Source organism: Cynocephalus volans, chromosome 3 (genome assembly GCF_027409185.1).
Source record: "Cynocephalus volans isolate mCynVol1 chromosome 3, mCynVol1.pri, whole genome shotgun sequence".
Lineage (NCBI taxonomy): Eukaryota > Metazoa > Chordata > Mammalia > Dermoptera > Cynocephalidae > Cynocephalus > Cynocephalus volans.
Window position 1 is genome coordinate 97,082,039 of NC_084462.1, and position 14,031 is coordinate 97,096,069.

The 14,031-nt window shown below is 39.8% G+C and overlaps 1 protein-coding gene across 4 annotated transcripts in view; it reads right to left on the bottom strand.

The window, feature by feature from the left end:
- Positions 1–14,031, bottom strand: part of EIF2AK4 (eukaryotic translation initiation factor 2 alpha kinase 4) — a 96,924-nt gene that overhangs the window by 76,629 nt on the left and 6,264 nt on the right. For 3 of the 4 annotated variants that reach the window (XM_063089126.1, XM_063089124.1, XM_063089127.1), the window contains exons 2-3: positions 10,317–10,429; positions 6,304–6,406 (exon numbers count right to left, since the gene is read on the bottom strand). In XM_063089126.1, the coding sequence (XP_062945196.1) occupies positions 6,304–6,406; positions 10,317–10,429 (216 nt within the window). The remainder of the gene's footprint in view (positions 1–6,303; positions 6,407–10,316; positions 10,430–14,031) is intronic. The other variant, XM_063089125.1, reaches the window with a different exon arrangement.

Genomic DNA, 14,031 nt, shown 5'->3' on the forward strand with positions numbered 1-14,031 from the left:
ACTTGAAAATAAAAACTTCATTAGAATTGCGTACATTTTAGACTTCCCAGTACTTTAGACCCAATGGAAACAAATGTTAGACAAACAAGAACAGTGATCTGCATGGAGCATTCCCATGTTCAATGTCCTTTCGAACCTCACCACATGAGGATGCGTCAGATGAATACTACCATGTTTTTTTAATTGTGGCAAAACATACATAGCATAATATTCACCATTTTCACCATTAAGTATACACTCAGTAAGACTGAATACGTTCACATTGCTGTGCAACCATTTCTACCATCCACTTCTAGAACTTTTTCATATTCCCAAACTGAAACTCTACCTATTAAACAACACTCCATTTCTTCCTCCCCTCAGCCTCTGGCAACCACCATTCTATTTTCTGTCTCTATGAATCTGACTACTCTATGTACCTCAGGTAAGTGGGTGGAATCATACAGTATTTATCTTTTTGTGACCAGCTTATTTCACTTAGCATAATGTCCTTAAGGTTCATCCATGTTGTAGCATGTGTCAGAATTTCCTTCCTTTCTAAGGCTGAATATTCTATTGTACGTATATATCTTTTTTTTCCCCATTCATCTGTTGATAGAATTTGGATTGTTTCCGCTTTTTGGCTGTTGTGAATAATGCTGCTATAAACAGTAGTGCACAACACTAGTATGTCTTTAATAGTAGTTTATACTCCTTTTAATAATCACAAAAGGCAGCTTTAGTGGTACATAAAGAAAAGGCATGGGACTCTTACCAGTTGTTGGGAACACAGTAAATATTAAAAGTCACAACTCAGGACTTCCACTTCTGGGAAGATAGAGTAGACATAGTCTTTCCTATTTCTCCCACTAAACACAACTAAAAACCCTGGACATTACATATAGAACAAGCATAAGAAGACCCCGAAAAGGTGGAGAGTAGAAGGCAGACTAGCAGACTGGCTAGGACCTGGCTTGGGACCAGAGGAGCAATGCAATGATGGGCTCCCTGGGCTTTCTTTTTTCCTCCTATATCCCAAACTGGATACAGGAAAAGCCAGCAATCAGAAAACACCAATGGGTGTAGACAATAAAAAGTCCCAAGACAACCAACTGCTCTTGCTAACCAAAGAACCAGGAAAGGGGCAGCCTAGCAAACAGAAAACTTCTGGAAGATACTGCTCTCCTCCAGATAAACACCACCAAAAATACCTGTAGCCTGCCAGCAAAGGCTGATGGGGAGCTTCGGCTTCCATACTCTCCCCAACACCCCACCACTGGAGTGGAGTCAGAGAAGGCTGAGTAGGAAGGCAGGACTTACATCTCCACCAGGAAGTAATGAGGCTCCCCATCCCCAGCGTCAATGGAGTACTGTAGTGGATTGAATTATGTCCCCTTAAAACTCACTGAAGCTTGAATTGTGTCCTCCAAGTCTTATGTATTAGAAACTTAGCCCCCACTATGATTGTTAGAAACTTAGAAACTTGGTATCAATGAGAAACTTAGCCCCCACTGTGACTGTCAAGAAGGTGAGAAATCCTATTATGGTAACGGAAAGGTGGAGCCTTGAAGAGGTGATTGGATTGCAGGACCGTGCAGTAGTGAATAGATTAAAAATGGTGGTCAGGGCCGAGCCCGTGGCGCACTTGGTAGAGTGCTGCGCTGGGAGCGTGGCGACGCTGCCGCCGCGGGTTCGGATCCTATATAGGACTGACCAGTGCACTCACTGGCTGAGTGCCGGTCACGAAAAAACGACAAAAACAAAACAAAACAAAAAAATAATAAAATAAAAATGGTGGTCAGGGGTGTGGTTCCGAGGGCTGTAAAAGAAAAGGAGAGTCTGTCTCTCTCTCTGCTCTCTCTACTTCTACTGTCTTCAATGTGAGACCTCTGGGTCACTGCTGCCACCACCAGATGGACTTTGGACTTCCCAGTCTCAGAAACTGTAAGCAATAAATTTCGTTTTCTTTATAAATCACCCAATTTCAGTTATTTTGTTATGAGCAACATAAACAGACTAATACAAGAACACATGGAGAGCCTGTACTTCCACCTAATCTGGTAGTAATAAAGCACCCTCCTCTCTCTGCTGGGGTAGTGTCAGAAGAAGCCTAGTAAAGAGTCACAACTCTCATTACTGCATAGAGGTAAGAGGCCACCTCTCCATCCTGGTGTCAGTTGAAGCCACGTATGGAACGGTAACAAGGCAACTCCGACTGCTAGCCATGGAGGCCTAGTGGGTAGCTGGAACTCCCAAACCTCCCCCAACCATGGGCCAGGAGACACCCCTGTCCTTTGGATGTCAATGGAGGCTGAGTGAAAGTCCAGATTTTCACCCCATCTTACATTTACAAGGCAGAATTGTATCACAAGAAGACACCTAAAACCAAAGGTTTAAAGTAAGATCTAGAGTCTCATAATAGTCAAAATGTCTAAAAAATCACATCTTACCACAAACAAGATCTCAAATTGAACAAAAAAGATGCCAAACCAAGATGAGAGATGTTAAAATTATTTGACAAAGCTTTTAAAGCAGTCTTCACAAAAATGTTTTAATGAGCCATTACAAACACTCTTGAAACAAACGAAAAAATAGAAAGCCTAAGCAAAGAAATATAAGATATAAAGAAGAACCAAATGAAAATTTTAGAACTAGCAAACACAATAACTGAAATTAAAAACTCACTTGATGATGGGCCGAGCCTGTGGCGCACTCGGGAGGGTGCGGCGCTGGGAGCGCGGCGACGCTCCCAGCGGCCGCGGGTTCGGATCCTATATAGGAATGGCCGGTGCACTCACTGGCTGAGTGCCGGTCACGAAAAAGAAAAAAAAAAAAAAAAAAAAAAAAAAAAACTCACTTGATGGGCTTAACTGCAGAATGGAGAGGACAGAGGAAAGAGTCAATAGACTATAAAAATAGAAAAACAGAAATCATACAATCACCAAGACATATCACAGTCAAACTTCTGAAAACTAAAGACAAAAAAAATCTTTAAAGTAAGCAAGAAGGAAACTACATTCTTCCTGTAGGGAATAAACATTTGAATGAAAGCAGATTTCACATCGGAAACATGGAGGCCAGAAGGAAGTGATATAACATTTTCAAGTGCTAAAAGAAAAGTGCTGTCTACCCAGAATTCTATAACCAGCAAAAATATCTTTTAGGAATAAAGGGGAAATCAAGACATTCTCAGGTAAAGAAAAACTAAGAGAATTTGTCACCAGCAGAATTATTCTAAAAGAAAGGCAAAGGAAGTTCTCTAAATGGAAAAGAAATGATAAAAGAAAGAACCTTGGAATTTAAGGACGAGAGAAAGGAAAGAAAACACAGTAAAGAAAATATGGGTAAATACAACAGATTTCCCTTCTCTCTCGAGTTTCCTAAACTATGTCTGTGTGAGTCTGTTTCTGGGTTCTCTGTTCTGTTCATTGATCTATGAGTCTATCATTCTGCCAATACTACACGGTCTTGATTACTGTAACTATGTAATAAGTCTTGAAAATTCAGTAGGTCAACTCTTCCCGTTTTATTCTTCTTTTTCAACTGGATTGTTTCCAGTTTTGGCTTCAATCTGTGTGTCCTTTGGATTAATATCTGGAATATATAGAGAGCTCTCCAAACTGAACAAAAAAAGCAAACAATACAATTAGAAAATGGGGAAAAGAAGAGACATTTCACTGAAGAGGATGCACAAACTGCAAATAAGTGCATAACAAGATATCCAACGTCATTAGCCATTAGGAAACTGCAAATTAAAACCACAATGAGCTATCACTATACATCTGTATTAGTCAGGCTCTGTGCAAGGAGGGGATTAAAGTATAATGCCTCCAAACTGAGAAGGTACTTTGAGACCAAAGGATGAGGGCAAATCCATAAGATATACAAAGACACTTATTACAGGGGTGACTTATGTACAAGAAAGCTGCACACAGCAAAGAATCAGACTTCTACAGCAGATCAGAGCTCTAGCTCTCTGCATTTAGGCAAAGTTTTTCTACAGCAAAAGCTCTGCTACTGTAAATAACTTTAAGGAAACAGGTTAAGAAAATTAATAACATCATTCACCAGGTATCCTTTGATACATGAAGCAGGGGGTCTTGTGATGTTAGTGCTCAGACCACTGATGCCACCTGCTGTAATAAATCATTCACTCCCTGAAACCTATGTTCCGTTTACAGCTTGCCCTAAGGTCAATGTATAACTGGTCAGTGAAACAAAGGAATGGGGTTAAGTAGGAATCAACATGGTGGATGGAGCACAAAATGGCATTAGTTTTGTTCACCATCTAATAGGGTTTTCCAGAGCAACAGAACCAATAGGATATGTGCGTGTTTTTCTCTCTCTCTCTCTACACACACACACACACACACACACACACACACACACACACACACACACACACACACACACACACACACACACACACACACACACACACACACAGAGAGAGAGATTTATTTAAGAAATTGGCGCATGTGATTATAGAGGCTCTCAGTCCAAAATCACAGGGTAGGCTGGCAGGCTGGAGACCCAGGGAAGAACTGATGTTGTGGTTCAAGTCTGAAGGCCACCTTCTGGCAGAATTCCCTTTTCTTTAGGGGAGGTCAGTCTCAATTAAAGGCCTTTAACTGATTGGATGAGGCCCACCCACATTATGAAGGATAATCTGATTAACTCAAAGTCTACTAATTTAAATGTTAATTTCATTTAAAAATATACCTTCACAGAAACATCTAGAATAACGTTTGGCCAAATACCAAGGGTAACATGGCTTAGCCAAGTTGACAAGTAAGATTAACCATCACAACATCTATTAGAATGGCTAAAATAAAAATATAGTGACAACATTAAATGCTGGCAAGTATATGGAGAAAGTGGATCACTTGCAGATTGCTGGTAAGAAAGTGAAGTGGTTCAGCCAATTTGGAAAAGCTCAGAAGATTCTTAAAAAACTAAACATGCAACTATTGTACATCTACAACTGTACTCCTGGGTATTTATCCCAGAGAAATGAAACCTTATGTTCACACACACACACAAAAAACCCCTGTATATGAATGTTTAAGCAGTTTTATTTGTAATAGCCAAAAGCTGGAAACAACCCAGATATCTTTCACCTGGTGAATGGTTAAACAAGCAGTGGTACGTCCATATCACAGAATACTACTCAGCAATAAAAAGTAACAGCTGTTGACACATGCAAGAACCTGGATGAATCTCCAAAGAATTACGCTGAGTGAAAAAAGCCAATCCCAAAAAGTTACACACCATATGATTCCACCTATATAATATCCTTGAAAATTTTCAGGCAGACATTAAAATCCCCTTATACTAGAAAGAACTTTCAAATAATTCCCAAGACCTAGCTTTTTAGCCAGGCTCTTCTATAATCACTTTCTGTACCTCACCAATTACTAACGTTCTTGGAAACAGCAATTTAGGTGGACAAAATTTTTATAGTCAGAAGGTATGTCATGAATTGCATAGTGACTCCCTGTGTTTTGCAATGCAAGTGAAAAACTGTGCAGTAAGTTTACATTAGGTAAATGTCACCTTTGGTCATCTTTAATAGAGGTGCAATAGACACAGAGTCCTAGGTCTAGTCCTTACTTAACTCTTCTCAGTTTTTACATGATGAGATAGTAAGCATGAGATTTTGATGCAAAAACACTGAGTGATTTTACCAAAAAGATGGGTTATACTTAAAGGAAATTGGTCTTGCCTAAGGAAAACATAGTAATACTCTGCCCCCAGAAGTCACCTAGTCTTGCCCTCCAGAGAAAGTTCTGCCACCTAAGGAAGAACCATATATAGACCCTGACGTCCAGAGAATTAAAAAAGAATTAGTAAATGCCCAGGTATAGAAGAGACATTGAAAGAGTAGAGTATGCTGCTAATTATCCCGAAGGAAAGCCATGAGTTCTCCTCATATGCAAAGGGGAACGATAGCAAAGTTTGGTCAGAAATTGCTTATCTGCAAACATTTTCCCACAAGAAGGTTCAAGTTGAGAGCAGGTCATAATGCCAGGTCTTACATGTGCAAAAAGTATGGCCAGGTTCACACTGACTGTTTTCAGAAAAATTCTTAAGCATCAATAGTAGCATCTACATATACTCTATAACTTTTAATTCATAAATCCTGTAAATTAAATAAATATAAGTAACACTGTTCCCCTTTGTAGATACTAATAAGAAACAAAACATTCTAGTTAAGTGCAACAGAAAAGCCTTTAAGCCAAAGAAAAGGCAGGAAGGCAAATGCTGGTGAGCATGGTGGTGATGTTTACTGTCCTCTTATAATCACAGTTTAACAAATCTTACCTCCCCACAATGTTTTTTGGCCAGTTCTTCTAGGCGAGATTTTAACAAATTAACACTTTCATTTGACAGACCTCTGGCATTCTTTAACTCTATTTCAGGGACTCTGGAAAAGAAAACAAAAAGGAGTTACTCCAGAAAGTACAGCTTGATTGTGTGAATATCTGCTCAGTTCCAAGCACACTGGGCCTGAGGATTTCTGACAGACCTTATAAGAGAGCTTCTCCATGCCACCAGCAACATCTCTTTGAATCTCAAAAGGATGTCAACTACTCATATATCCCACAATTCCAGCTGACACAGTGACACAGAATTACCCACAGGCTGTGGGGAAGAAGTGGGCTGGCCAAAGTCTTCAGTCTGAGCTGTCAGGTGCCCTACTCCTCCAGGTGACCCAGACTTACTGAGTTTGATCCAGTATGTCACCAATTCCTCTGTCTCTGGTTTCAGCTTTATGATCTGATTAAAATTTCCCAGCATCAATTACTATTTATTGCCTCTAATTTGCCTTGGAAGGCCGGCCCGTGGCTCACTCGGTAGAGTGCGGTGCTGATAACACCAAGGCCACAGGTTCGGATCCTATATAGGGATGGCCGGTTTGCTCACTGGCTGGGCGTGGTGCTGACAACACCAAGCCGAGGGTTGAGATCCCCTTACCGGTCATCTTTTAAAAAAAAAATAAAATAAAATAATTTGCCTTGGATAGCCAACTCTGGGTTTCTTCTCCTTTTTAAAGAAAAAAAATCCTTCCAGCTCTGTGTCCGACTCCAGCCTACTAACTTAACCATCTACTCCCTTGTATGGTAATTCTCAACCCTAGCACTCAGTGCCAATTAGCTTGGCTCTGACAACTCACCTTCAGGAGTCCAAATGCTTTGCACTCATTCATGTGCTCCAGCATAAAGCAGCAGAAGAATAACTGGATAAGATGGAGCTACAGTGATCCATCCAGTGTTCTCACAACAAGCTGGTGTCAACCACTCATTCTGATAGTAAACAAGGTGGAAATGCTCACTCGCTCCTGTATAAACCTAGTCACACATACTTTGCAAACTCTGCCTATTCCAAGGACATCTAATTCATACTCCTCTTTATCCCTTAGATGTCTAAGTCAACATCTTACTCAAGGAAATGACACAACCAGTCCTTGGGTTCTCTTTTATTCCCAACCAATAAACGTTCAATAACAACTCTCTGGGATTAAATAGGATTTATTTCATCTTACTGAAGAGAAGATGATTCATTACTTCCTACCAAGCATTTCTGAGTAATTCTTAGTGAAGCCTTGACTGTTCATCTACCCTTGCATTCTCTCTGAGCTAATATGATAGGTTGTTACAATCATTACCTATCTGGATAGATGGAAATCTGAAAGTTGTTTATATGAGAAAAATAACAGAAATGCCATATAGTCCTGAGTCCACGTACAGTCCACCTAACCCATGATTATTATGGTGGCATCAAGGACTATCTCGCAGAAAAGGAAAATTTTCCTGTACCACATCATTTCAAAAGGCAAACACTGTTCCTCCAAATCAAACCTTACATAATTATTTTCTAAAATTAAGCATTATACAACAATATTAATGGAATGGTGAAAAGTTTATCTATAATACTAATTAATTAAACTTTAAAAATTTTCCCTTTATGTCCTTGCCAAATAATTCATAACTTCATGTATCTGATAATATGTTTACTTTTTAACTTTTTATAAGCATTTCCATGCTGTTTTTAAAAAATTATCCCACAATATTTTTATCAAGTGGTCACATCAAGATTGATCTGAATAGTTCTCTAGGGCAGTGGTTCTCAACCAGGGGTGATTCTGGCCCCCAGGGGACATCTGTTAATGTCTGGAGACTTTTTTGGTTGCCATACCTGCGCAGAAAGGTACTCCTAGCATCCAGCAGGTAGAGATCAGGGATGCTACAAAACATCCTACAATGCACAGGACAGCTCCCACAACAAAGAATTATCCTACTCAACATGTCAATAGTGCCAAGGTTGAAAAACCCTGTTCTAGTCTTTGACATATGAACTACTTCCAATTCCTTTACTTTCATAAATAATACTATAATTAACATCTTAGCATTTAGATAACCAAGTTTTTATTTCGACTTTTCAAGAATAAACAGTTTGAGTTTTTAAGGCTATTATATATATAATATATATAAAAAGAAAAGAAAGTTCTTTGATGCTGGTTCCTGGCACAGAGCTCCGATTACCCTGGGAATTATCTGAGTGATAGGGGTGCTCTCACTTATATTATTATTATATTATAAGTATAATAATATAAGCAACTTATATTATTCATAGCAAACCCCTTTCAACCATAATGGAGTTTATGCTAATGAAATGACTTTTGTCAGGTGCTTAGATAGCTTCAGGATGGGGGCTGGTTGCCAAAAAGACCAAGCCTTGATTACCAGGTGAGAAATTTCAGCCCTACCCCAGACCTCCAGGGAGAAGAGGGGGCTGGAGATCAAATTAAATGACCAGTGGCCAATGATTTAATTAATCAGTCATGCCTATGTAATGAAATCTCCATAAAACCCCCTGAACAACAGGGTTCAGGGAAATTCTGGGAGGGGAGTGCCTGGAGAAGGCATGAAAGCTCCACGCCCCTCCCCACATACCCTCCCCTATGCATTTCTTCCATGTGGCTTTTCCTGGGTTGTATCCTTTATGATAAAGCAGTAAATATAAGGTATTTTCCTAAGTTCTGTGAGTCATTCCAACAAAGAACGGAAACTCAGGAGAGGGTTGTGGGAACCCCCCAATTTATAGCCAGAATTTAAATGTCAGAAGTACTGAGACTTACAGTCGTACTGAGCCCTTAAACTGTGAGGCCTATGCTAACTATGGATAGTTTATGTCAGAATTGAATTGAATTGTTGGACACCCACATGGTGTAGAAAAAGACATTATGTATGTGGTGTCAGAAAAAAAAAACCTAGAGAGGTACTGTCTTAATTTTCTTTCATAAATTTAATTACCTTTTTTCATTAATTGATTTTTTGCATACCTACTATATGTACTCTCAGTACAGTGTTGGGGCTTAAGGGGGTTACTGACTTCAAGGAACTCAGTCGTGACCTATCTGTATTTTCATATCCTCCATCACCTCTTAGGATAACAAATTCCATGTATTTACCACCCACTGTGTAAAGCAGTGCTTCCTTTTATTTGCCACTCTCCTTCTCAAAACCCTTCACTGGTTCTCTGCACAATAAGTTCTGACCACTTAACATCATCCAGGCCAATCTGCCTTTCCATGTGGAATGTCTGGGGAAAGATTACATAGAATACACGTGATAGTTCAAAAAAAGACCACTTGAGTATATAGATGGCTAACATTTTTACCCTAACTAGTGATTCTCAACCAGAGGTGATATCACTTTTAGGAGTATAGAAATATGTGGGATTTTTTGGTTGTGTCAATGACTGGAGAACACTCTTAGCATTAGTGGGGAGGGTACAGGAATGCCAAACATCCTGCAGTACACAGGACTGCTCTGCACAATGAAGACTTGCCAGAGGTGCCCCACTGAGAAGCACAGCAACTGTAAACACCCCTTTACTTTAGGCAGTAAAAGGTCATGTTAGGCATAGAAGGCTACCTAATTTCTAATGCCAGTCATACGCTAAAATTAAGTGCATAAGTCCTTTAAATAGTTACCACACCTTTATCCTTTTCTTCTAGATTTTTCCTCTTCCTAGTTTATGAAGAATTAAATAAACAAAAGTTAACAGGTCAGAAGAAGCAAATAAGTAGGCACTGAGCAAATATTATCACTTGTAGTGACTATTCTATAACTATAAACAGACTTAAAAAGAGACTGGTTTCATGAAAGTGTCTACTGCTGATGCAGTTTTGTTGAAATACAGGTGACAGGAAATGATATTTTATGTGGAATGGGTGCAAGAAGGAGGAAGTACTATTAATTTCAATATGCTTTTATGCTGTCAAAACAGAAAACTGAAATTACATCAAAGCTATTTATAAATGTACTCACACATCTGGATAGGTTGGTGGGCACTTAACCCTTAAATCCACTTTCACGTATACTTCTTCACCAGTTAGGCCCTGAGGGTACAGAACTAAATTGATTTCAGGGGGCGCTTTGACCTAAAAGAAAAAAAGAATTTTTTTTTTTCCCAAAGAGCCAATCATAAATGATTTGACTAATGATCATCTTAGCTCAAAAGTTCTAATTTAAAAAATATTATATGTAATTGTATTTTACATAGGTGTTTGGTTATATTTTCCAAAAGCGTGGCTTAAAAACAAAGCCTGTGCCAGAGAGAATGCACTTTCCTTTTCAAAGTTATCTAAAAAGTGAACCAAAATGTTCCACTTAGCTTCCATTCATTCAAATGTTACTGAGTACTGATTATGTGCTGGGCACTGTGCTAGAGGCTGGGAGTGCAGGGGTAAATTGAAACAGACATGGTCCGAACTAGCTCATACAAACTAGAAGACAAGTGAATAATTTCAAATAGTGATGAGGGCTGTAAAGCAAATAAAGCAGAGTAATGGGACATAGTGGTGAGGAGGAGAAGATATCTAGGCAGGTAGGTCAGGGAAGGCCTTTGTGAGCAGGGGATATTTGAGTTGAGATTTGAATATTAAGATATTAACAAGTATACATGGAAAAATCTGATAGCTCTTCTAAAATTGCATATGCTTTCAATCAACTTCTCACCAAATCACCAAATACTTTATTGTTCTTTAATTTATTTATATATGCATTTTCCAAAAAGGATGTGAGGCAGTTTATATATATGTATTTAACGAAAATTGGGAGGCTGAGAGAAAAACAGTTACAGAGCACTCCTGTGGTCCAGGCACTTCACCAGCTCTGCAAGGCAGGTGCCACCTCCATTATACAGGTAAAGGAGCTCAGGCTAAGAGAGTTGAAGATTCTCACCCATAGACACATGATGACAGAGCTGGAATTCAAACCCAGCTTTGACTCCAAAACCTGTGTCTCTCTCATAAGCCACTCCTTTATTAATGCCAATCTTAAGTTGCTGTGATTATGCCTTGCCTTTGTCTCTGAATGTCCAGGCAGCCAGGGCAAAAAGAGAAATGTGATGGTATCAGAAAGGAGAAAGTCTAAAAATTCTTTTAGGGGCAATGAAGTACTTAAGAACACTAAATTCTAACAGAAATTTGTAATATAAACCTTATATATGGTACCCTGAATCATATAATGAACAATGCTCTCATCAACTACATGTATACAATCTGAAAGATCAGTTTTTCTATGGCTTGATAATACTTGATAAAAGCTATGGGTTCTCAGTGAAGCACAACTTGTGAACGTGGTCCTGGGGAGGGCCAAGCACTCGTGGTTATCCACTCATTCACCCATCACATGTTGGCCACCCGCACCTGTTGAGTGCTGACTCTGCATCAGACACTGTGCTTAGTACACAGAGGTGACAACATAGATGCGGTTCCAACTGTCATGGCTTCCGGTCTGGTGGAGGGAAACAGACACACTAAACATGTAAGCACAAATTCAGAAAGTGCTGTGGGGTGCTCTACTCAGAGAATGATCAGGGTGGGGGTGAGGGAACACACTTAGATGAGCTCATCAGAGAAGACCTATCTGAGGACAGAGCATTTAAGCTGAGACAGGCCAGAGACTGCTGAGCATTCCAGACAAGGAAAAAGCATGTAAAGAGACTCAGAAGTAAGAGCTGGGTGCATTCCAAAAACCAAAAGGAGGCCAATATGTCTGGATCACAGGAGTGAAGGGGAGACCAGGTGAAGCAGGAATGATAGGAAACATCTGGATCATTCAGGGCCTTGAAGGCCAGCTAAAATATTTGGCAGGATTATAAGATGCGAATGATATGATCTAACACATATTTTAAAGGACCACTTTGGCTGCTGAGTCAAGAATGAATGGGGAAGAGTAAGAGTAAAAGTCAAAAGCTATCTTAATAAATCAGCCAGTGTTGGTGGCAAAGGAAAGAGAGAGAGAAAAGTGGGTTTGAGATCAAGCTGACAACGAGATTGGGCCATGAGGGAGGAAAACAGAAGGAGAGTGTCTTAGCACAGATGCTCCTTGAGGCCCAGTAGGATGAGGGCAGAAAGCACTCAATGCTGGGGTAGCACGGGGACTTGCAGGTGACTAACCCTACCAAAAGTCGGTTCCTGAACACAGACCCTCGTGTGTTGTGAATGCCAGGTGAGGAAGTGAACAGAGCAAGTCTAGACAACTCCTTCAAGAAGGTTTGGGTCTTGAGGGGGACAGAGCATGGGGCCAGAGATGAAGCCGAATGCAAAATCAAGGGAGGGACTTGTTTTGTTCTGTTTTTAAAGATGGGAGATGCTACAGCATGTGAGGATGTTGATAGCAATATCATAGAAGAGTGGGACACATTCAAAATTAGGATCTGAAGGAGCAAAACCCTCCAGAAGGCAGAAGGTGATGGACCCTGGACACAGCAGAGATAGCTGGACACTGACAGGAGGAAGGGCTCCTCTTCTAGAACAACAGGAGGACAAGAGGAAAAATGCAGGTGCCGAGGCCAGTAGGTCTCCTCAGGGAAGCCTCCAGGACCAAGGGACAGACTGGACAACAGGGCTTTAGGCCCCCTGTTCCCTCTGCAACCACTGCAGGCCAGCTTTTATCACTTTACACACCAAACGGAATTTAGCAGAGGAAGCTTTTAGCTGCTAGGAAGAAAATGAAAAACTACTGCCTTGATCACTCTCCTTAAATAGCCTCACTTTTAAAAAAACGTTTTATTATGGAAATTGTCAAACAAAAGCAGAGATAATGGTAGAATGAACTCTCTGTACCCATCATCCCGTTTCAACAATTACCAATTTATAGCCAATCTTGTTTACCTATACGTTGCTCCAACCCCCAAACACCACCTTGGATTACGCTGAAGTAAATCCTATCAACCAGGCTTTGCTTGTGCTATTGTTACTCATCTCCTAAAACAACAATCCAACAAAGTAGGGAGGTTATATATCCCTATTTTAGAGATGTGAAAACTGAGAGAAAGGCTAGTTAGATACAATTTTACCAGGGCTTTCTCCATTACGTCAATCTGTACAGGCTTTCCTCCCTCACGGGCCATAAATTTTGGAAAGACATTATGATAATTGATTTATAATTCTGTCAAGAAAACACTTTTTTGCTACCTCTTTACTGTATATATCACTTTAGAAAATACAGACTATTTTAATACCAAAAGTACAAGGAAGTACAAAAATCTCAGAGTAGAGCGTGGACTTATCCTAAGAAAGGTCAATTTATCTCTTTCTAATCTACCTTCACTTACACATTAGTCTGCCTTTCATTTTCTCATTTTGCTGTTGACCAGTGAAAACTTTATCTCAGTACAGCAAATGGGAACAGTGCTCTAAATCCATATTGATTGACATAGCTTAAAAGAGGCAAAAGAAATATGTAAGAAAATAAGAGGAAATGCCCTACAGAATGTCTTCTTAAAGTAAAATATTAAAGATCCGGCCCAATGTGATAAAATGCAAGCATTCCACCTAAAAGCAATGGCAGATATCTTTTTCAAGGGACAAAACTGGAGTAGCCCTCTATAATTGGAAGGAGCAAGAAGCATGAAAATAATAAAACTATAATTATCATCATGCTATACAAGTAAAAACTACAAATGCAAACCAAAGGAGAGGCCTTTCTTGGCCCAGTACGGAAAAGAACTTGCAACAAACACATAGATAACATA